The sequence below is a fragment of the Podarcis liolepis genome, assembly GCF_965112155.1.
Source record: "Podarcis liolepis genome assembly, chromosome: 1".
NCBI lineage: Eukaryota > Metazoa > Chordata > Lepidosauria > Squamata > Lacertidae > Podarcis > Podarcis liolepis.
The window spans coordinates 130,377,535-130,402,538 of NC_139554.1; the positions used below are offsets into that span (position 1 = coordinate 130,377,535).

At 44.6% G+C, this 25,004-nt stretch overlaps 1 protein-coding gene across 2 annotated transcripts in view; it reads right to left on the reverse strand.

Moving 5' to 3' along the window:
- Positions 1 to 25,004, reverse strand: part of PARD3B (par-3 family cell polarity regulator beta) — a 579,832-nt gene that overhangs the window by 40,693 nt on the left and 514,135 nt on the right. For both annotated transcript variants that reach the window (XM_083472433.1, XM_083472434.1), the window contains one exon: positions 13,813 to 13,892. In XM_083472433.1, coding sequence (XP_083328559.1) covers positions 13,813 to 13,892 — 80 coding nt within the window. The remainder of the gene's footprint in view (positions 1 to 13,812; positions 13,893 to 25,004) is intronic.

The following is a 25,004-nucleotide window of genomic DNA, read 5'->3' on the forward strand; positions in this document are numbered from 1 at the left end:
TAGGGAAATAATAGGAAGCTGCTTTTTATCAAGTCAGGTTATAGCTCCGTATCGTCTTCATTGGCTGGGACTGCCTCTCCAGTGTTTCTGATAGCAGCATTCTCCAGTCCGACTGAGAGACATCAGGGGCTGAACCTGGGAGTTTTTGCATGCAAAGCACAAGCTCTTCCACTGAGCCCTTTCCCAACAAGCAGAGGGTGAGGGCAAACGTCTGGGAAGCATTCCCTTCAGCCAGTCACAGCTAGCCCTGGCCCAGATGTTGGTCAGAAGTGTCTTAGATGGCACTCTAAGAGGAATCTCGGGAGTGGCCGCCGGGACCACATAACACCGGTTCTGAGAGATCTGCATTGGCTCCCAGTACGTTTCCGAGCACGATTCAAAGTGTTGGTGCTGACCTTTAAAGCCCTAAACGGCCTCGGTCCTGTATACCTGAAGGAACGTCTCCACCCCCATCGTTCAGCCCGGACACTGAGATCCAGTGCCGAGGGCCTTCTGGTGGTTCCCTCATTGCGAGAAGTGAGGTTACAGGGAACCAGACAGAGGGCTTTCTTGGTAGTGGCGCCCACCCTGTGGAACACCCTCCCTTCAGATGTGAAGGAAATAAGTAGCTATCCTATCTTTAAAAGACATCTGAAGGCAGCCCTATTCAGGGAAGTTTTTAATATTTAACGCTGTATTGTTTTTAACACTTGATTGGGAGCCGCTCACGAGTGGCTGGGGAAAATCACCAGATGGGCGGGGTATAAATAATAATAATAATAATAATAATAATAATAATAATAATAATAATAATTATCATCATCATCATCATCATCATCATCATCATCATCATCATCATCTGCCTTAAATTAAACAGAGAAACTCGGATCTGGACTGTCAGCATGAGGCTCAGTGGTGGGATCCAAACAATTTCACTGGTGCCAAGTACTTTTGGCTGCGCAACACAACTTCCCCTCTGCCTCCCCCTAAATCTGATCTGGAGGGCTAGGGGAAAACCCACAACACATTTAGGAGGTATTTGGGAGGCACGTGGAGAGAGGGAGAGGAAATTCTGCCACACAGCCCAAAGTACAGTGGTACCTCACAAGACGAATGCCTCGCAAGACAAAAAACTCGCTAGACGAAAGGTTTTTCCGTTTTCGATTTGCCTTGCAAGACGAATTTCCCTATGGGCTTGCTTCGCAAGACGAAAACGTCTCGCGACTTTGTTTTCTTTGTCTAAAAACAAAGACATGTTTTGTTTATAAAGTTAATTTATTTTCCCTTCAATTTTTGAACTGCTCTTTACAGTATGTGTGACTTTAAAGAGCAGTTAATAAACTGTTGTTGTACCAAATTTGGCTTTGTTTGGACTTTTTTTGACCATAGGAACGCATTAATTGATTTTCAATGCATTCCTATGGGATTTCGTGCTTCGCAAGACGAAAAATTCGCTAGACGACAAAAATTGCGGAACGAATTAATTCCGTCTTGCGGGGCACCACTGTACTTGCACTAGAAGAACGACTTAGTTTAAGGTTATCAGATTTTTTTTCAAAGAATACGCGGACACTTTTTTTAAAAAAGAGGGGGGAAAAGTTATTTCAAAGCAAATATTTTTAAAGAAAATTAAGAAGTAATATCTTCTCTTCTGTGGTCTCCTCTCTCATGCGGCCTTCCTCTGGGCCCCAGCCTGATCTCTTGGAATGCTATCCACCATGGACTAGGCTCGGGTTGGGCCTGGGCTCAGCCACATGTCCTTGCCCTCCCGGTGCTCTCCTACCTCTCTTCCTCAGCCTTGGCGGCGGTAGCAACACAACAACGGCGGGGCTCCCCTCTTTTTTCTCCTTCCTCTTTCTCTCTCTTCCTTCTCCCTGCGTCAGCTCCAGGGTTTTACTGGGCAGTCGGCGGGGTGGCTGGGCGCTCTCGCTCCTGGCTCAATTTGGGTCATGGGGGGGGTCAGCGGTTCCCCCAGTTATGTGCCAGGCGTCTCCGGTTCCCCTTTGGCAGCAGCAGCAGTAGCAGCAATCTCAGCAGCCCGGAGCCAGCCTGGTAGTGCAGTTGGCTCTGGCTGGCTTCAGGAGCTGCTCGCTGCTGTGGCGCCCGCCATTTTTGCCTCACCAGATGTCCCCATATGATGTGTCTTATGCCGTTGAACCAATCACGCAACATTCATTCCCTACTAATAAATCTACAACACTTAAAATATAAATCTGGGGACATTAAATGAAATCCGGGGACATTCTGGGGACGGATTTTGTCCAGGGACAGATTTGTAAATCTGGGGACTGTCCCCGGGAAGCGGGGACATCTGGTAACCATAATCTTAGTTTGATACAGCCCACAAAGTCAATAAGCATCGTTTTCAAACTGGGGACCCAGCATTTACTGGGATGAAAAGAAGCTGAGCAAATATAAATTTACTGCACTGTTATATATCAAGCCAAACAAACAAACAAACAAATGCTAAGGAAGATATATAACAGATCCGTCAGTTTGGCGATGGCAATGAAACACTCAGACTGGTGGCTGTTATCGCAAGCTTACATCTGCACGTAACCTTGCAAGAAAAAAAAAAGTAATTGCAAACTCTGCATCTTGCTTCAACCTCAAGGGGAATATTCAAAATGGTAAGGTGACTCCAGAAGACAAATGCCTTCTACTGAGCAGATTAATTTTGCACAATGGCATGGGAGAGGCTGGATGGGAAGGGTGAATGTGCAAAAGAAAGAACATGAATCTAAGAAATCTCAGGGTGATTATGGACATGAATTAATGCATTCTTTCAAGGTTTGGCAAGGATGTCGAATTTATGCAAATACAGCAGTTGTATAATAGTGTTGACTCCCCTCTTTGTCAAGTTATTATTTGATTCGCTCCTCTTAAATTACTGTAACAAATTATGCTGCAGGGAAGCCTCTGGTCCCTTGGGACATTTCACTAGACTTATTTAGTAGCCGGGGGAAACTAAAGCAGCCATGGCAGGTCCTGAATGTCAAAGGCATGAGCTACTGCAAGACAAGCTATTTATCTGAGATAAGTCTAGATGTCCTTTATAAGGCCCACCTTAAACTTTAATGAGCCTGTGAAGATGGGAACGTCATAGTAACTCCCCTCACCCATTTTCTTCACTGCTCCAGAAGTTATTTGCACAGCGGGATCTCACCCTTTAGTCTTTCCAGTGTCCTTTATGGTACAAAATGTTGTTCTTGAATCAACACAAGGGCTGAGAAGAATCGAAACATTGATTTTTTAAGAATCAGCATTTCTTGCTAGAAAGGTTGCCAAGGCGCAGGAGATACATCATATTAATACCGATCATTAAAGGTCTCAGTGACTGACCTCTACTTCTGGTTAAGAGTCTATTTCTGGGTCCAAAAGGAGAAACTTTTCACATCTAAAGGCACCAACAGTTCTCTAACTTGGAATGCTCCTAATTATCCCTTGTATAGAAGGAGACTGCAGTGAAGAGTTTGGATTTGATATCCCGCTTTATCACTACCTGAAGGAGTCTCAAAGCGGCTAACATTCTCCTTTCCCTTCCTCCCTTCCCTTCCCAAACACTCTGTGAGGTGAGTGGGGCTGAGAGACTTTAGAGAAGTGTGACTGGCCCAAGGTCACCCAGCAGCTGCATGTGGAAGAGCGGAGACGCGAACCCGGTTCACCAGATTATGAATCTACCGCTCTTAACCACTACACCACACTGGCTCTCGAAGCCAAAGTCGAAGCCAAAGTCGGGAAGCAGGCTAATTTTAACTAGAGATAAAGGCTGGGTGATATTCAACATCAGTCATACTCAAAGCACACCCAGTGAAATCAAAACTCAAATAACTGAAGTCCATTGATTTCAATGGGTCTACTCTTGAGTATGAGCGACAATGGATATTGTCCATTAATTGGAAACCATTCAACGTATTTACATGTCACAGATGGAACCAGAAAACAGTTTAGAGGCTTGGGGGGGGGCAAGGGGGAAGATTTTCAAGTATATTAACATTACCTTGCCTTATGGTCAAATTCACGGTGCCAAAAAAACCACTGCATGTCTGGCAAGAATCACGGTATTTTCTTCCTAAGTGGGAAGCTTTAACATTGCTGAGTAACATTGCTCTATTCACCTTAGAGGCCTAGAGCAACTAGTGAGTGTGAAGATCTCTTATCTTTCCTGCAAATCCTTGGCTTTGCCTTTTATGCTTTTCCTTCCCTTCTGGAGATTAAATAACACAATCCGGTATAAGAATAAGTATCCATCACTCCTGAGCCCTTGGGAAGGTCTGACTTAGCAGAAAGTTTCCCATACAAGGTTGCCAAATTATGACTGTAAATTTTTATTAGTATTAGGGTTTTAAAAAATAAAATAAAAAGACACGTTTGATTTGATTTGACTCTTGGTTATTTTCCTTTGCAGCTTTTCATAACAGAGAACCCATGCCACCTTAGGACTCGTGTTCCATTAACACGGATGCTTATTTAAAAAGTCAACGTTATTTAACAACCAGAACCTCAGACTCCAAAGCAAAACAGCTAACTGAATTAATCAGCATGTTTATTTGATTAGGAAGAGGCAGGCTTCTCCCACCTTTCTGCTCCCTGCCACCCAACCATTGGTATTAAACTGGGATAGCAATCTTGCTTATTAGCGTTGCTGCAAACTGTCACGGTGCGCATCTGGTATACTTGTTATCTTTGCATAGAAATACCACCAGGCTGTCCAAATGGCATTGCCAGTGGATTTTGGCTTCACTACATTCCCACCCACTTTAATAGGGTATGACTGCATATCTCCACCAGCCCCTTTCTTAGCTAAGGATAATCCTTCATCGGGCTTATTAACTATTTGTCAGCGACAGGCTGGAAGGCAGAGTCATGGGCGATGTGGGCTAAGTCTCACAGAGGACTTAGACCCAGGTCAGTGGTGGTGGTGGGGCACAGAGGACCAGTCTGTGGAAGGGAAAAGTTGGGAGGTGAAAGTAGCAGGACAGGGCTGAATGCCAATGGTCAGAGTTGAGTGCATACTTTGCCAGAGGGGAGCCAGCAACTGCTTCAGCCCCTCTTCAGCTGGCTCTCCTCCTCCACTGACACCCAGATCATGAAGAGCTTTGCACATTGCCCAGAGGAGGATCCAGGGCCAGATTTAGGTCTGATGAGGCCCTAAGCTACTGAAGGTAAGGGGTCTTTATATGTCCAGCTGTCCTTTATCTACAACAAATTGTCACTGTTTTGTGTGTGTTGAATATATGCTATATGGTAATTTATGGACATAGGTAAAGGTAAAGGGACCCCCCTGACCATTAAGTCCAGTCGTGACCGACTCTGGGGTTGCGACGCTCATCTTGCTTTATTGGCCGAGGGAACCGGCGTACAGCTTCCAGGTCATGTGGCCAGCATGACTAAGCCGCTTCTGGCGAACCAGAGCAGCGCACGGAAACGCCGTTTACCTTCCCGCCAGAGTGGTAGCTATTTATCTACTTGCACTCTGACATGCTTTCGAAGTGCTAGGTTGGCAGGAGCAGGGACTGAGCAATGGGAGCTCACCCCGCCGTGGGGATTTGAACCACCGACCTTCTGATCGGCAAGTCCTAGGCTCTGTGGTTTAACCCACAGCGCCACCCGCATCCCTAATTTATGGACCTAATAGGTATCTAAAGCCATTTGCCCATAACTATGTATGTATTTTATCAAAGTAATTGTTGAACCGAAATACAATACATACAGGTTTTTTCCTTTAATTTTTTGGGGGGCCCTCAAGAGAGTGGGGCCCTAAGCTATAGCTTGTTTGGCTTATACATAAATCTGGCACTGGGGGGGATCCCTCTCCCTCGACGGAGTCTACGGCTGCTTGGGAGGAGTCCAGAAGGAGAGGGCTAGAGATGGACACAGGGACCAAATGCCAGCTCCAGCAACATCTTCAACTAGGGCAGACTAGCCTAGATGAACCCCGTTGTGTTTTTACTACAGTGGTACCTCGGGTTAAGTACTTAATTCATTCCAGAGGTCTGTTCTTAACCTGAAACCGTACTTAACCTGAAGCATCACTTTAGCTAATAGGGCCTCCAGCTGCCGCCGTGCCACCAGAGCACGATTTCTGTTCTCAACCTGAAGCAAAGTTCTTAACCTGAGGTAATATTTCTGGGTTAGCGGAGTCTGTAACGTGAAGCGTATGTAACCTGAGGTACCACTGTATTGTGAACATAAGCCGATTGCCATTCATGTCTTCTTTTCCTGACCTGTGGATGAACCTGAATTCCTGACAGTCCCTGGATGCTAATGAATGTCAAAATTTGGGATTCCCTCCAAACTCGTGCCAAAGTTTTGCAGTCATTTTGCAGCTCCCCGAAACAGAAATTGATCCATCAAACTAGGGTTCGTAGTTAACACCCCAAAACCCAACAGTGTCCAAATCACTTCAAACCAGTGCCAAGGTTCGGCAACAGTTTTGCAGCGAAAACTCCACAATTTTCAGCCCCCCCAACTGAGTACAGTGGTACCTCAGGTTACATACGCTTCAGGTTACAGACTCCGCTATCCTAGAAATAGTGCCTCAGGTTAAGAACTTTGCTCCAGGATGAGAACAGAAATCGTGTGGCGGTGGCGCGGCAGCCGCGGGAGGCCCCATTAGCTAAAGTGATGCTTCAGGTTAAGAACAGTTTCAGGTTAAGAATGGACCACCAGAACGAATTAAGTACGTAACCAGAGGTACCACTGTAATTTAAACTGAAACTGAAGGTCATAGTTATCACCCCCAAACCAAACGTTGTCTGATTCACTCCAAGCTGTTGCCAAGGTTAGCCAATAGTCCAATAGTAGTGTTTTTCAGCAAGTACCCTAAGTTTGCAGAGCCCCACCAAACTAAGTACGGTAATTGATACTCAGACTTGAGGGTCATCAGTATCAAGCCAATGCCCAACATTGTCCGATTGACTCTCAACTGGTGTCTGCCAAGTATTCCTGGTGAGTGGACTAGTGAGGCTCAGCCTCTTCCCATCTCTGGCAGGTAAATCTAAAGCAAAGCATTGGGGTGGAATTCAAGGTAGTGCTAACTGGGGAATGTATGAGTAGAACGAGGCTTCTTCCTCACGCAACATGACTTCCCCCCCCTCTCCTCCCCTTATTTGCTAAGCCATTTCAAGGGAGGAGCAGGAGTAACTCAACTGCTCTGCATTTATTCTGAAATATTTGCCTGTTGCCACACAATTCTCAAATAAAAATAAAACCAAATAAAAAACCTCACCTCTTGTACCAGCTGAAATATCAATATTCAGAAATAATAATCTAAATTTGCTTATGTTATTTAAAGGATGGCATTCCAGATATTTTTACTTAAACTAGAGGCTGCCCCAAATGCCCCAGCCTCTAATCTTCCAGCTGAAAACCCCTTCTACCCTCAGAAACGCAAAGGCTATGGAACATCTTGATTGCTTCTTAAACCCTTTCCAAATACATATCCAGAACAGAGATAAAAACTGAAGTTTGGAAAAGCAGGGAGTAAGATTAATGGCTTGATTTAGATTTAGAATCGATCAGGAAAGGAGATCTTTGTGTTCGTGTGAACAATGTAAATCTGCTAAACGCCCCGCGGAAGCTGCAGTCAAAGTAGTAAACAAGATGTTGAGGTGGAGGAGAACTGAATGGAAAATGATATTGAAAAAGCTCCTATGTAATATAAATCAATAGTACATGCACAGCTGGGTACTATATTCAGTTCTGATGATCTATTACAGAGCAGATGTAAAAGAAATAGAGGGGATTCGGAGATGAGATGGAAGACAGCAGTGGCTGCAGGCCTAGAAATGACTTGAACTTGGAGGCGCAGAAGGAATGGAATAGATCTGTTAGGAAGAGGAAATGAGTGGAAGGACGCAATCAAAGGACGGAAGCAAAGACCTGGGAGAGGGGTATGTTTGGCTCAGCCTTTTAAGTTGCTCCTTTATGGAAACTTTAGTAACTTTCTGCAATATATAACCTGCCAGTGGGACTCGCAACGCAAATGGACAGTAGCGGAGAAGAATTTCTGAAGATTAAAAACGGATCTTGAAAATATCTCATTACCTGAGGCATGCAGGAAAACAGTGGGGAGCCAAACTAAACTTTTAAGGAAGATAGCTCCTCTGATACTGAGTTAGCAAATTATGGCCCATATTAGTGACAGATGTGAATTAAAGAGATAGTCTGAAATGTAAAAATCCCCTTTAAACTGGAGAACATTATTAACAGATCTTAGTGTATAGTCAAAGCAAGTTAAAGCCTGGGAAAACTTTTCTTACAGGAGAGACCCAATAAATCCAAACTGATATTCTTAATACTGTTTAATATAAGCCACAGCCTTTAGGAAACATAATGCAAAACAGAACTAAAATAATGCTGTACATAGATGGCTACCTCTTAGATTTAGAGCATTTTTGCATCACTTCTGAAAGGTGCCCATGTCCCAGATTGCTCACTATTCAAAATACTAGGGGGAGTGAAATTAAGATGCCAATTCCCTTTATTGGGATTCTGCCCTGTTATACCGCATCAATGGAAGCATGGCATAAACACAGTGAGTGGCATTCAACTAAGTTTTATTCAAAGTAGACCCACTAAAATGGATGAAAATTGCTCCATTAGAGCCATTGATTTTAGTGCGCCCACTCTGAGCAAAGCACAGTTGAGTAACACCCAATCTCTTAAGAGTGCAACGCTTTCTTGTAAAAATATACTGACAGGATTACTTGAGTAAAAACATGGGCGGCCAGGAAAATAGGCAGAAGTGTGGAGGCACACTGCCATTTAGCAGACGCCAGATCTTTGAACAGTTTTGTAGGACTGCTCAAGGGAGGCAGCAAAGCATCTTCAACCAGAACCCATCCTTCTCAAGGTGAGGGTGGCCACTAGGGGCGCATTGGGGGGCCACTAGGGGCGCATTGGAAGATGGCCAACAATACCATCTCTCCGACCCACAAGGGGTAATTAAGAGGCTGTTATGGGAGTAGGCAGCCTCCCTTGTTGCCCCAAGGGAATGGGGAACACTGCCCTTGCCTGCTGTGCCCATAAATCACCCCCTAATTCGAAAGAAGGGGGTGAGGGTCCTAGGCAGAATGCCCCCATGTGGACCTCGGCTCTCCTGGACGCTGTCTCTGACCATGCACTAGTTGCAGCAATTTGGAATAATTAATTACAAAAGAAGCAAATGCACATATTTCAAGTGAAGAAGGGGAGTGAAGACTGCTAATTTAAGGGACCTCTGCGAAAGAAGAAGACGGGTTGGAGCAACAGGAATATTTTATGATGAAGATACACCAAAGGCTGGGTATGTCGGCAATGGGACTGAATGGGGGGGGAGAAACCTTTTTTACTTTCCTTCTATGTGATTTACCAAGAACCCCTCCTCATTAGAACCGTCGGTTTAACTGACCCAAGCAGGATGATTAAGGTCTGTGTGGAGATAAACTTTAACCAAAAGTATGCTTTATGGAGATCGAGAAGCAATAAAGCTTTTGGAATGGCGCAGCAATTAATTCAGAGTCGCCATCTTGCCAAAGGATTTATAGCCGGGAGGAGGAACGGACTTGTTTTCAGACTGCATTCCTGGTGAATCTCCTCAGAGGTTTGAGAAAGGAGGCAGATTGGTGAAGATTAATGACGCTAAGACTATTTTGATGTATGGAAGTGATGTTATATAGAAAACGTCTGGATATGGCTACTGGATAAAAAAAAAAATATCCACGCAGGATTACAAACTGTTTTAACCAGCTTGTGGAGACTATCAGAGGCCACAAAGAGAAAGGAAAAATATATGAAAATAACAACAAGAGATGTGGAAAAACAATAAGAAAGGACTGGATAGTACTGTGAACATCATAAGGTTAGATTTGTGGACATTAAAACAGCAGCAAGAAGCAAGAAGTTGATTGGATCCCCTTCGGAACTTGAAATATGGGTACCCCCAACAAAAATTTAAAATTCGGCTGTGTAATTTGGAACTTAGGTAATTTGGTTTGATTTGATGTGATTGGTCAGTTAATAAAAAAATTATTCTTAAAAAAAAGAGAGAAAGGATCCTGAACTTCTGAAGTACTAAGACAGGGATAGCCGACGTGGTGTCATGTAGATATGGGCCACAACTCCAATTGTAGCCCCAGCCAGTTTAGCAAATTGTCAGGGCTGATGGTAGTTGTAGTCCAATAACATCTGGCAGGCAGCATGCTGGCTGTCCATGTACTGAGAGAAAGGCACCAGTTACATAGAATCATCGAACTGTAGAGCTGCCAGGGAAGCCAAGAGTCATTTAGTTCAACCCCCTGCAATGCAGGAATCACAACTCAAGCATCCATGGCAGGTGCCCATCAAGCAGAATAATAGAATCAAAGATTTGTAGAGTTGGGACAACAAGGACCATATAGGCCAACCCCCTGCAGCAATAATAATAATAATAATAATAATAATAATAATAATAATAATAATAATAATAATAATTTATTTATACCCCACCCATCTGGCTGGGTCCCCCCAGCCACTCTGGGCGGCTTCCAACAAAACACTAAAATACAATAACCTATTAAACATTAAAAGCTTCCCTAAACAGGGCTGCCTTCAGATGTCTTCTAAAAGTTTGGTAGTTGTTTTTCTCTTTGACATCTGGTGGGAGGGCGTTCCACAGGGTGGGCGCCACTACCGAGAAGGCCCTCTGCCTGGTTCCCTGTAACTTGGCTTCTCGCAGCGAGGGAACTGCCAGAAGGCCCTCCGCGCTGGACCTCAGTGTCCGGGCAGAACGATGGAGGTGGAGACGCTCCTTCAGGTATACTGGACCGGGGCCGTTTAGGGCTTTAAATACAGGAATCTTTTGCCCAACCTGGGGCTCAAACCCATGTCCCTGAGATTAAGAGTCTCATGCTTCACTGACTGAGTCAGGTTTATTAAGGATATTTATCGCTTTCCACTACCAAAAGTTCCAAAGTGTTTTACAACCGGAAGAAAAACACCACAATGAAAATACATATTGAAACCATAATCTGAATAAAAACATCCAATCCCAAATGCCTGGGAGAAGGAAAAGGTATTTTCTTGGTTCCAAAATGATGACCAAGTTGGTGCCAGGCCTCCCTGAGGAGAGAGTTGCTACACGTCAATAGGAGTATAGCATCTAGATCAAGGGAAGTAATAGTGCCACTGTATTCTGCTCTGGTCAGACCTCACCTGGAGTACTGTGTCCAGTTCTGGACACCACAGCTCAAGAAGGACACTGACAAACTGGAACATGTCCAGAGGAGGGCAACCAAAATGGTCAAAGGCCTGGAAACGATGCCTTATGAGGAACGGCTAAGGGAGCTGGGCATGTTTAGCCTGGAGAAGAGGAGGTTAAGGGGTGATATGATAGCCATGTTCAAATATATAAAAGGATGTCACATAGAGGAGGGAGAAAGGTTGTTTTCTGCTGCTCCAGAGAAGCGGACACGGAGCAATGGATCCAAACTACAAGAAAGAAGATTCCACCTAAACATTAGGAAGAACTTCCTGACAGTAAGAGCTGTTCGACAGTGGAATTTGCTGCCAAGGAGTGTGCTGCAGTCTCCTTCTTTGGAGGTCTTTAAGCAGAGGCTTGACAACCATATGTCAGGAGTGCTCTGATGCTGTTTCCTGCTTGGCAGGGGGTTGGACTCGATGGCCCTTGAGGTCTCTTCCAACTCTATGATTCTATGATTCTACGTCAAATGGAAGTATGGATTCTACGTCAAATGGAGTCAGACAAACTCAGACAGCCTGAAGAGAAAACATTACTGCCTTCACACTCTCCTTCCAAAGCTGCGGTTACTTCTGTGTCATCACAAGCAAAGGCTCCTGAAGGAAGCAGGTCCCTTTTAAGGTGGGGGACCTCATTCATCACGGGACGCCACTGGCTACCTAGAGGAAACCGGAAACCTACTCAAGGTTCCCTCAGAGATTGCTAGCTGCTAAGCAGCATTCAAGGAAGGCCTCTCTAGTTTCCAGGTCCACTGGGAGCTGTCTGTGGTGCTAACCACATTCTTGCTTGTCCTTTTCCGAGACCTGACCTCCACTTGTTACCTTGTTTGTGGAACCTGCCCCTTGCTAGCCATCCTGGAACCAGAACTCACCATCTGTATTCATGTTTGTGGACCTGCCTTTCTGGAATTTGACCTGGGCTCGGCCGAACTCTGTTCACCAAGCCCTTCCTTGTCACAGTGAGCTCAAGAAGCCAGTAGCAGGGATGGGGAGGGAGGAGAACAAATGACTGCTGCCTTGCTCTCCGCATGACCATGGATATGGAGTTAACTACGCAGGCAGTTTACAGATACTTGGAGGGTGTACTGTGGAGCTGTTACTGCGCAGAGGACACACACATCAATGTGGTGCGTGTCACTGTGATCTCTGGTCAAATCTGATTTTCACAGTTCTGTAGCTCTCTAGGGAGTATGCAGGGAAAGGAGAAGCAACCCCACAGGTGTGAAAGTCGCAGGTACTACCCAACAGGTGCCCGGTGATGAGTAACACACACTGTGCCTAGGGCATCTTTGGTTCTGATTTTGCAAATCTGAGAAGGGATGGAGTGGTTGTGTAACCTTCTAAAAAGCAGAGTTTTGATTAAGAAGAAGAAAAGTTTGGATTTGATATCCCGCCTTTCACTCCCCTTCAGGAGTCTCAAAGCGGCTAACATTCTCCTTTCCCTTCCTCCCCCACAACAAACACTCTGTGAGGTGAGTGGGGCAGAGAGACTTCAAAAAAGTGTGACTGGCCCAAGGTCACCCAGCAGCTGCATCTGGAGGAGCGGAGACGCGAACCCGGTTCCCCAGATTACGTGACTACCGCTCTTAACCACTACACCATGCTGGCTCTGATTAGGAATGCAACTCTTCTTCTTCTTAATTAAATTTCTATACTGCCCTTCACCCGAAGATCACAGGTTTACCACACACACCCCATAATCAAGAGAAGTTCTAACAATTCTCCTCACTTCCAATGTTCTTTAGTCATAGAGCAAAGTTACAGCACAATCCTGTGCTCAGAAGTTTGTCCTATTAAGTTCTGTGGGACATATTCCCAGGTGCCGTATTTTTCGCTCTATAAGACGCACCAGACCACAAGACGCACCTAGCTTTTGAAGGAGAAAAACAAGAAAAAAAAATATTCTGAATCTCAGAGGCCAGAACAGCAAGAGGAATCGCTGCACAGCGAAAGTAGCGATCCCTCTTGCTTCTGGGATAGCTGCGCAGCCTGCATTCGCTCCGTAAGACGCACACACATTTCCCCTTACTTTTTAGGAGGGAAAAAGTGAGTCTTATAGAGCAAAAAATATGGTAAGTGTGTAAAGGATTGCAGCCTTAGTGTATTGGGAGAAAGAAACCAGAAACCAACTCCTTTTCACTCACCTCTGAAGCCACAAACTGCTGCACTGCTGAACTTTTCACAGCACAATTCTGTCATTGCTAGCTATGATTTTTTTCCATTGTAAATTCTGTCTCAGGCTCTGCTAAGACCTACTATAACTCTTGTGGAATAAGCTCCCTCTATGTCATATTCTTCTTCGGCAGATCATGACTCTTGCTGACATGTTCATTGAGAGAGACTTTACTCTTCCTCCCCCCCTCCCTCCAAATTGGCTGGCTAAATTATTAACACAGCTATAAAGATGGCACTAAATCATTGGCAGAAGGGCAGCGCGACAAAATTGCAGCATAATCTCTCATTTCGTTGCCAGATGTCTGTTTGATGCAGATTTTTGCTAAACAGTGCGACAATAGCAGAAAACCCGCTTGCAGAAGCAGTGCGCCTGTGCGTGCCTATACATGTACGTCTATACAAGAGAGTGAGAGCATGTAAATCTAAAACAGAAGTTACCTGGGTAAGGAAGCATATTGTCTTTCTCTTCCCTCAAACTGGAGATGGTGCGAAGTCCCATCTGGAGTTTTTCCAGGCACCTGTGGAGAACAGCATAATTAGAGATGACGATCAATTATTCAACCCAGTTACTGACAATGTTTCTCAAAATGATAATCAGAGAACAAATGAGGCGCCAGCATGCCAAAATCAACAAAGAAAAAACGCTGAGGCTCAAGGGGAACCCACATTAATCTTACCACTATTATTAACATTAAATATATACATAGAACAAAAGAGTGCTTGTTTTGCAGTCCAGAAGAGATGCCGTCAATTTGTACATAACATGGGGCAACAGAAAAAGACGTTCTGTATCCTACAGTATCCAAAGACATTCTGTATCCATAAAAAAATAAGAAAAAGAATCAAGAATAATATTGGATGAAGCGAAAGCAGCCATTGTTCATTCTGGACCATCTTAGGACTTGGGCCCAAGATAGCTACTGTATTTTTCGCTCCATAAGACACACCCGACCATAAGACACACCTAGTTTTAGAGGAGGAGAACAAGAAAAAAATAAATTCTCTCCCTCTCTGTGCAGCGCCCCTTCAGCGAAGCAGCAGGAGAAATGGAGTCCCTTCCATTTCTCCTCCCGCTTTGCTGAAGGGGCGCTGCACAGAGGGAAAGCTGCGCTGTGCCTCTCCAGTGAAGCGAAGGCAGGAGAGCAAGAGGGATCGCTGAAGCCATGGAGCCGGCATTCGCTCCATAAGATGCACACACACTTCCCCTTGCTTTTTAGGAAGGGAAAAGTGCGTCTTATAGAGCGAAAAATACGGTATACCTGAACTGTGATGCACGCCATCAATAGGGTGCACAAGTCTCTCCAACTCAGTTCTCCAATATTCCAATGGGAATATTGTTGGGGTGACAACATAAAGGAATGTTAAAATATTTTGCACCCCCAAAGTATACCGGGAAGGAATAATCATTAACTGAAATAGCTCAGAACCCACATCTGCTTTCACTTTCCATCTCCTTATCACTCCCATTTTTTTACGAGGCAGCAGCAGCCTCCAGTGGTACAGCTACAACTATGGTTTGTCAACTCAGACACAATGAAAACCATACGGTAGCACACACCATGGTTTGAAAACCTTTTTGTAGCCATCATTTCTGATTCTGGTTTGCTGGCTGATCTCAAAACATGACCTGTCAATTCAGCATTCTCAACTGTGGGTGGACATGCTATCTAAACTGAGCCAATTGCCTTATTAATGTGAATAAAATTTGGGCTCTTGATCTCTACCTCCCTCCCTGCCCCTTGCCAGGGCCACAATGACACAAGCTTTTGCTTCCATTTTAAGTTAATGGCAGTTACTTGTTATGGCTGAACCCAGATGTTATTTGTTTATTGACATATTAATAGCCCACCTTCCCCTGCAAAGATCTCAGGACAAAGAACAGTGAAATTACACTTCGAAACGCCAATCTACAACACATTAAGTGCAGAATAAAATTCATATTTCAATCAATCATCAAAATGCAAATGCCTACAAATTCTAGCTGAACATTAAAACTTTCCAAAGGCCGGAGTGATTTAGTCATGCTTTCTCCTGGCATGTAAATGGGAAAGAGAGAGCGAGAGTTGACAGACTGCAGAGGAGTTTCACAACTCGGGTATCATGGAGAAGATCCTCTCAGATCACTGCATGATGTTTGACACCTGATGGCAGAATGCAAGTCTGAGCCTCCCTAGCTGAACTTAACACACCCAAGCAAGACTATATTTAGAGAGGCATTCAAGCTTTTAAAGTCCCAGGTCATTCGGGACTTGATAAGTCATGACCAATACATTGAGTCAACCTCAAGGGCAGTCCTCTACAGAGCATGTTTCCTACATTTATAACTTGCCATGGGACACTCGACAGAATGCATGTGATTCCCAGGTAACCATTCCATTTGAAACCATGGCATATAATATTGGTTTGTCTCCTTACACCTGCCTTTGCCAATCTGGTGCTCTCCAGAGGTTGGATTCTGACTCCATTAGCCCCAGCGGCATGGCTAAGGCTGATGGGAGCTGTAGCCAAAAAATAAATAAATCAAAAAATCTGGAGGGCATCAGGTTGGGGGAAAGCTGTCCTAAATCACAGTTAATAAAAATGAACGATGATTTCAAGCACTGACATAAGGATAAACCATGGTTAATTTAAAATCTAGGTGAGGTATGAGCAGAGGCTTATGCATGTAACACTAAACCATAGTTTGCCATTATGACTGAACGAGATCAATGTCTGCTGATGACTCAAAGTATTAAGAGGCTTCTTCAAATGTACTTGTAATTCTCTAGCAAACGCATGAGCTGCTGTGGCTGGATTCCCTGTTTCTTACATTAGCATGTGTTCCTATCCTGCTACTGCTTGAATCAGCATTTTTATAAAGCAATGTACTAAGAGGCGATTTGAAATATTTTTTTTCTATGACTTCCACTCCTTGCTCCAGTGCAGATTAATAGAAGAGAAAGGGGACAGGATTTAATGTCTTCTCGAAACATTGTTAACAATTTATGTCAACTTATTTTTATATTGTGTTCATTTTGTCTCTGCATATAATGCATAATGCGCACACAATCTAAAATCAGCATGTTCTTCAGGATTCTATGATTCTACAGGTTAGACTGAACTTCTTACAGTCCTGCAAGTTATGAATAGCGTGTCACGTTTTGCTGAAGACGAGTAAAAGCTACTGTGACAGAAAGGCTGTGTGAAACAAGCTTCACAAAGGTTTGTTCCTCTGTACAGTGGTACCTCGGGTTAAGTACTCAATTCGTTCCGGAGGTCCGTTCTTAACCTGAAACTGTTCTTAACCTGAAGCACCACTTTAGCTAATAGGGCCTCCTGCTGCTGCCGTGCCGCCAGAGCACGATTTCTGTTCTCATCCTGAAGCAAAGTTCTTAACCCGTGGTACTATTTCTGGGTTAGTGGAGTCTGCAACCTGAAGTGTATGTAACCCAAGGTACCACTGTATCTACAGGCTATAATACATGAGCAGTTCAAACAGTCAAACAGAGTAACTGGCTGCACCTTAAGGCAAATAGGAAGACCTCCAACTCTCTCTCTCTGACCACACACCTCTACACCACCCACTTACTGCTGGACAGGTTTCCCTTTTAAACCGATGACAGCCAATCAACTGACAGCACATTACTACTGAGTCATTCTGACCCAGCACTTCCATAGAAAGTATTGCAGGCTGATTGCATCATCCAGTTGCATTATCCAGCAAACTCAAGCCTGCAGACTTACTATCTCACACAGCATTCTGTGAATCCCGACAGTCTCTGCTAGCCGAATTCCCAAAGAACTGAGATGGAAGGCTGAGGCTCTGCTGCTTACCACACAAGTCCAGGGCAACAATGATCAGGGAGGGGAGCATCTTTTCTCCTTGTAGAACAGCCTTTCTCAACCTGTGGGTCCCCAGATGTTGTTGAACTACAACTCCCATCACCCCTACCTAGCAAGGCCAGAGCTCAGGGATGATGGGAGTTGTAGTCCAACAACATCTGGGGACCCACAGGTTGAGAACCGCTGCTGTAGAACTTGCAAGGAAGTTCCGTCAAGGTACATTCCCATATGTGAGGCTGCAAAGAGCCCAGGAAATAGAGGTGTAAGAGAAGAAGCTTGGGACCTCCTTCCTCAGAAGACAAAAATGCATCAGGATTAGGGGTAACAGAGTTATCAAACCTTTGCTCCGATTCAGTCAGTCTTGTTATCCAAGCCACATTTCATCCATTCATTTAATTCCTTGCATTTGACAATTCCCAGCAGCCCTGGCTGTTGCTTTGGAGATATGCAACCAACAGGTGCATTCACGAACCTGCATTTCAGGACCTTGTGATGTTCCATCTTTGAATTTATGGTCATGTCATGGAGCGATGACACCAGAAGGCATGACAGTAGGAGTTTGTTAAGAAATCTGATTGCATTCTGCAGGGTTTGGACAAGCGCAATGGAGTTACTATGGAGTTATTCTTTCACTATAAAAAGTAATCGTGCTTGCTTATTGTATTCATGGCACGCTCCACACATCCAAAGCTCTCCAAGGAGTGTTTAGGAGTCCTTTATCGCTTTGATGATCAAGGTGTACTCCACCATGAGATGACACTATTTTTATACCATTATTTATTATCCATCATTTTGAGAAGAAGATCAGGGTGGCTTACATTATACCCTCACAACAGCCTGTGACATGGGTTAGAATAATAGAGTTGTGAGGGACTCACAACTCACAACTCTATCATCTAGATCATCTAGTTCGGGGGTCAGAAGACTTTTTCAGCAGGGGGCCAGTCCACTGTCCCTCAGACCTTGGGGGGGGGCAGACTATTTTTTTTTTGGGGGGGGGAATGAATGAATTCCTATGCCCCACAAATAACCCAGAGATGCATTTTAAATAAAAGCACACATTCTACTCATGTAAAAACACTAGGCAGGCCCCACAAATAACCCAGAGATGCTTTTTAAATAAAAGGACACATTCTATTCATGTAAGAACACGCTGATTCCTGGACAGTCTGCAGTCCGGATTTAGAGGGCAATTGGGCCGGATCCAGCCCGTGGGCCTTAGTTTGCCTACCCATGATCTAGTCCAACCCCCTGCAATGCTGGCATATGCAGCTGTCTGTTCCGGGAATCGAACTTGCAACCTTGGTGCTTATCAGCACCACGGTCTAACCAACTAAGCTTTCTGAGCTAGATTGTGACTGGGCCAAGCCATTCAGTGAGCTGATTAGACAAAAGGCTTAGCAGACATTTAAACCCAGGTCTCACAAAGTGATGTCTGGCACAATAGCCACTGTACCAGAAAGTAGCCTTTTAGTTTTTTCAGATGTAGAGTCCATCCTTCACCCCAACCTGCTACTTGTTACCTAGTTTTCAGTTGTTATTATAGAAGCCCAACTTTCTGCTGCCTTCTCCCTTCCCTTTATCCTTCATTTCCCACCATCTTCCCACTGTATCCTATGTTTCCCATATTCTTTAAAAACCCACTAAGGGACTTAAAAGAAAAGGAACAGTTGAGCTCCTGGTGTGACCCAACCCAAGGTTGTCTCACAACACAGCTTTGGGTCCCCAACTCTCTAGCTTACTGTATTGTATTAATAATAATAATAATAATAATAATAATAATAATAATAATAATAATAATAATTTATTTATACCCTGCCCATCTGGCTGGGTTTCCTCAGCCACTCTGGGCGGCTTCCAACAGAACACTAAAATAAAATAACCTATTAAGCATTAACTGGAGGAGACTCTTGAGAGTCCCATGGACTGCAAGAAGATCAAACCTCTCCATTCTTAAGGAAATCAGCCCTGAGTGCTCACTGGAAGGACAGATCCTGAAGCTGAGGCTCCAATACTTTGGCCACCTCATGAGAAGAGAAGACTCCTTGGAAAAGACCCTGATGCTGGGAAAGATGGAGGGCACAAGGAGAAGGGGATGACAGAGGACGAGATGGTTGGACACTGTTCTCGAAGCTACAAACATGAGTCTGACCAAACTGCGGGAGGCAGTGGAAGACAGGAGTGCCTGGTGTGCTCTGGTCCATGGGGTCACGAAGAGTCGGACACGACTAAACAACAACAACAGCAATTCAGCATTAAAAGCTTCTCTAAACAGGGCTGCCTTCAGATGTCTTCTAAAAGTTTGGTAGTTATTTTTCTCTTTGACATCTGGTGAGAGGGCGTTCCACAGGGCAGGTGCCACTACCCAGAAGACCCACTGTCTGGTTCCCTGTAACTTGGCTTCTTGCAGTGAGGGAACCGCCAGAAGACCCTCGGTGCTGGACCTCAGCGTCCAGGCAGAACGATGGGGGTGGAGATGCTCCTTCAGGTATACTGGACCGAGGCCGTTTAGGGCTTTAAAGGTCAGCACCAACACTTTGAATTGTGCTCGGAAACGTATATATTATATTTATATGCCACCTTTATCTTTCAAGGAGCTCAAAGTGGTTCTCTTCTTCCCCATTTCATCCTCACAACGACCTTGTGAGTTAGGTTAGCTTAAGTGAGATGGTGAATGGCCCAAAGTCAGCCAGTGACCTTCATGGCTGACTGGGGATTTGAACCCTTGGTCTCCCAGGTCACAGTCCAACACTCTAACCATTACGCCACACTGTACTCCAATGCGCTGCACCTCGCTGGCTCTGTGTTTTAACATAATCTCGACTGAGATTCAGAAAATCAGCATCCTGTGTCTTTTTCTTTCTTCTTCAGTTTTTTCGCCAGAAAAACAACAGGTGTTTCAGGGAGGGAAAAACAACGATAAATGCTACTCCTTGCCGTCATACTTGTAATTTAAGCAGTTAATATTACTTTAAATAAATGGGAACTCTGGTGACAGAAAAGCCTGGAATACTGTACTTATTCTTGTTTTGTGGGAAAAAGAAACGAGTCCATACTCCTGGAGCCAAGGAAATAGAAAATAAATACTGCTATCTGCTTGATCAGGAATGCCCAATTAATAACATGCCGCTTCGAGTGATCTGCAAGGAAAAGGGTCTCCAAAGCTGCTAATTACATATTCTAAACCAGAACAGTCGTTTGAGGATGGCGGTGATGAGTTCTCAAATCCACCAAGAATAAGAAGTCCATTAGTGTACAGAAATACTAAAAAACAACTGTGAATTCATGGTTGTTTACCCAGGCAAGCCCACACAGCTGCCTTGCAAGGGAAAAAGTACTTGCATTACACGTGTGCCTTGTAATAGGCTGTACCATCCAATTTCTGATTGTTTCTTTCAGAGGAAAAAGAAGGAATGGGAGGGGGGAAAAATATCCCCCTGCCAGTTCTGTTTGTGTATGTGCTCTGAGATACAGTTGCCATAGAAACTGGTTGTGGATACAGCCTTACCAAATTTGGCTCTGCAAGGCTGATAGATTCTTTAGTGAGGGTGAACTGGGAAGTGAGCTCAAAGAGCAGACTAAGGTTCAGCGTCTCTCATTATTAGAGGCTCAGCTAAGCCCTTCTACCCCTCACCATCTGTCTAGACACAAGTCGAGATGTTACGCCGGCGAATCAGGAGTGGAGAGACTATCTGACCTGATGGAGGACGGGGAAAACACACAATAACTTAGGGAACCGGGAGCGCCTGTCAAGTCAGGCTGCCATCATAGCTACTTGTGCTAGTAACTAATTTTTACGTGGGGCCTTCTTACCAAAACAAGTTTATCTTTGAGGTAGAGGTCGCCCATTCAAGAGATATTAGCATAATAAGTTTAGGAGATCTCGTGTCGTTTTCTGAAAACTTTCCCTTCCTTGCCTGATTCAAACTAAACAGTCCTTTGTTGCAATTTCCCTGCTAAATGCTGGGCGTATTTTACAGAAGGCCCCACTTCAGGTTGATAAACCCCAGGAGAGAAGTGTAGCTAATATGAAATATCATTTGTGGAACTTTTAAGTATTTTAATTTTTTACAATCTCTTACTGCTCTCATCATCATAACTGCAGTGTTATTCCAAAGAGCCTGTTTTTTTTTTTAAAAGCAACAAACTGATTCCACCCCACCCCAAACAGCCAAACAGTTCCTGCTGAAAGTGAATCTTAGCGGATGTAAAGATACTATTCCCATTTGTACAGAATGCAGCAGAAACACTAGGCATGGGAAGCCTTGAAGTTTACACTGACACACTTGACTGGATTGGAAAAAAGCAGTTATCTCAGGAAAATGGGTTGGGCTCCTCTGGGGAGAACACAGCAAAGGTCTGGGTCTGCTACAAAACCTGTTCTCATGTTTTTATTTATTTCTTTGCTCAGCTCTTGCAAACCAGTATTTGAATCTAAGTGAAACTAAAGGTGCTCAAACCCAGGTAAAGGTAAAGGGACCCCTGACCATTAGGTCCAGTCGTGGACGACTCTGGGGTTGCGGCGCTCATCTCGCTTTATTGGCCGAGGGAGACGGCGTACAGCTTCCAGGTCATGTGGCCAGCATGAATAAGCCACTTCTGGCGAACCAGAGCAGCGCACGGAAACGCTGTTTACCTTCCCGCCGGAGCAGTACCTATTTATCTACTTGCACTTTGACGTGCTTTCGAACTGCTAGGTTGGCAGGAGCAGGGACTGAACAACAGGAGCTCACACCATGTACTTAAAATGATTTGTGGATCAGACTAGAAAACACAAGGATTGATGAGAACTTAGGGTGATGGGTGAGAGCAGAAGGGACCTCAAGAGTCGTCTAGTCCAGGCATAGGCAAACTCGGCCCTCTAGATGTTTTGGGACTACAACTCCCATATTCCCTGACCACTGGTCCTGTTAGCTAGGGATGATGGGAGTTGTTGTCCCAAAACATCTGGAGGGCTGAGTTTGCTCCTCCAGGTGATCACAGTGATCCATTTGGGATGTACTGGTGAATGCAGTCCTTAAGGAAACCTGGGCCTATGTTACTCAGGGCTTTGTACAGTGACACAAGAACCCAGTTTGGTTCTAACACTAGCTGTTCCAGGACACAGTCATTTAGGATATCTAGAAGCATCTTAAAAAGCAGACAGAAGCAGAGACATCACCTTGCCAACAAAGGTCTGTATAGTGAAAGCCATGGTTTCCCCAGTAGTGATGTATGGAAGTGAGAGCTGGACCATAAAGAAGGCTGATCGCTGAAGAATTAATGCTTTTGAATTCTGGTGCTGGAGGAGACTCTTGAGAGTCCCATGGACTGCAAGAAGATCAAACCTCTCCATTCTTAAGGAAATCAGCCCTGAGTGCTCACTGGAGGGACAGATCCTGAAGCTGAGGCTCCAATACTTTGGCCACCTCATGAGAAGAGAAGACTCCCTGGAAAAGACCCTGATGTTGGGAAAGATGGAGGGCACAAGGAGAAGGGGATGACAGAGGACGAGATGGTGGGACAGTGTTCTTGAAGCTACCAGCATGAGTTTGACCAAACTACGGGAGGCAGTGGAAGACAGGAGTGCCTGGCGTGCTCTGGTCCAGGGGGTCACAAAGAGTCGGATACGACTAAATGACTAAACAACAACAACAACCGAAGAGTGAAACAGAAAGCAAACAATGCATGGCATACAGCTAAAATCCAAGAGGAAGAGCCCTGATTTTGGATCCCGGTGACTTTTCTTCAAGTCCCAACTGTGTCACGGAGTCATTGTGGGGCCTCAGCATTCTTCTCTCTCACTCATCTTCAGTTCCCCATTTGTAAAATGGGGAAATCCCATAGGCTTGTGGGGGCGAACTCACTAAAGGTTATAAAGCACTTTGCAAATTAAAAATGTTACGGAAATGATAAATGGTGGCTGCTCGGTTCAGAACTACTTGCCCATCTTCTCTTTGTGCAGAGGCTGGAAAAGATGCAAAAATGCAAACAGCCTATGTGCCACAAATGCTTTCAGCCACGAGGTTATATACATGTGACATTTGTTTCTTGGCACAATCAAGAACTACGCTTACAAAACCACTTGTCTATCAGGTGAGAATTTGTGCCTTAAAACTTAGGACTAGTTCCTTCCCACTGAAACGTACGAGTTGTTTCGCTTCACCTCCTGAAGGAGATTCACCTAATGGCACGTACCTCCATACAAAAATGTGTCAGGTTTTTATTTTTAAGCTCCCTATATTTTCACAAACCTAGACAGCATCTTACAAAGTAGAGACATCACCTTGCCAACAAAGGTCCGTATAGTAAAAGCCATGGTTTTCCCAGTAGTGATGTATGGAAGCGAGAGCTGGACCATAAAGAAGGCTGATCACCGAAGAATTGATGCTTTTGAATTCTGGTGCTGGAGGAGACTCTTGAGAGTCCCATGGACTGCAAGAAGATCAAACCTATATATTCTTAAGGAAATTAGCCCTGAGTGCTCACTGGAAGGACAGATCCTGAAGCTGAGGCTCCAATACTTTGGCCACCTCATAAGAAGAGAAGACTCCCTGGAAAAGACCCTGATGTTGGAAAAGATGGAGGGCACAAGGAGAAGGGGACGACAGAGGACGAGATGGTTGGACAGTGTTCTCGAAGCTACCAACATGAGTTTGACCAAACTGCGGGAGGCAGTGGAAGACAGGAGTGCCTGGCGTGCTCTGGTCCAGGGGGTCACGAAGAGTCGGACACGACTAAACGACTAAATAACAACAACAAAGAAGGTTTACTTCTCTGTCATGCATAGAACACATATGTAGCCGGTGTATGTTGCTGCTGCAAACGTGGAAGAACGCATTTGTGGTAGAAATAAAAATCTATCTGGAAGCACTCCAACACATAAGCTTTTGCAGATGAATTTATTATCTTGGTGGGCAAACTTCTTAGGGCACTAAGCTCCCCGAAGCAAGGTAGCTATAATATCTCGCTATAAGCCCAACATTCAGTTCAAATGATTATTGGTTGTTGCCTTGGATTCTGCAAAAGCAGAAAAAAGGACCCACAGGTGGCAGACAATGCCACAGGCAAAATGATTAGGATTAGCATTCAGATCTGGCAGAATGATAACTGCTGGCCTCTCAAGCCAGGCCAACTTGTTTTCTGCATGATTAATACTACTCCTCTTGAGTATCATTTCAGCCCTGCAGCCATTTTCAGCAGCAGCCAGTTTTATTATTGGGGCACTAAGACTTTTTTTGGGGGGGGGATAAAAATTGCTGCTTTTTTGGGGGGGTGAGGAGGATGAGATGCAGTGATGCCTCAACACCATTTAAAGATAATAAAATAAGAATAATAAAATGGCAATTGAGCCGAAGCAGATATTGAACAAGTAAGAAGGGAAGAAGAAGTGAGTGGATGATCAGTCTTGCCATGGCTTTGTGATGAGGAACAAGAGAGAAACCAGTAAGGTGTGGGAGTCGCGGAGTGCAAGATTCTCGCAATTCCCCCCCTTAAAAGGTGAGGGAATCAGAAATGGATCTCCACTGCACATTATATAATTCAATCCAAGAGAAATGGAGCGAAATAAAAGGGAGGGAGGGAGATAGAGAGATGCAGGTGAGAAATGTAAGCTATGGCCCTGTCAACTGTGATAACTATACAGTGCTTTAGCTGAGGCCTGTAATAAGAGCAGGTGATAGTCTGGCTGCAAATAATATCTCGCTGCCTGACAATTCCCTCTATGAAATCTTCCCAGAGGGAAAGGGAAAAATACCCACCCAATACAAATGTATGAGAGAAACGACCTGGAGGCTAGTGGAGCAATGATCCATCTCAACGGAGGAGGA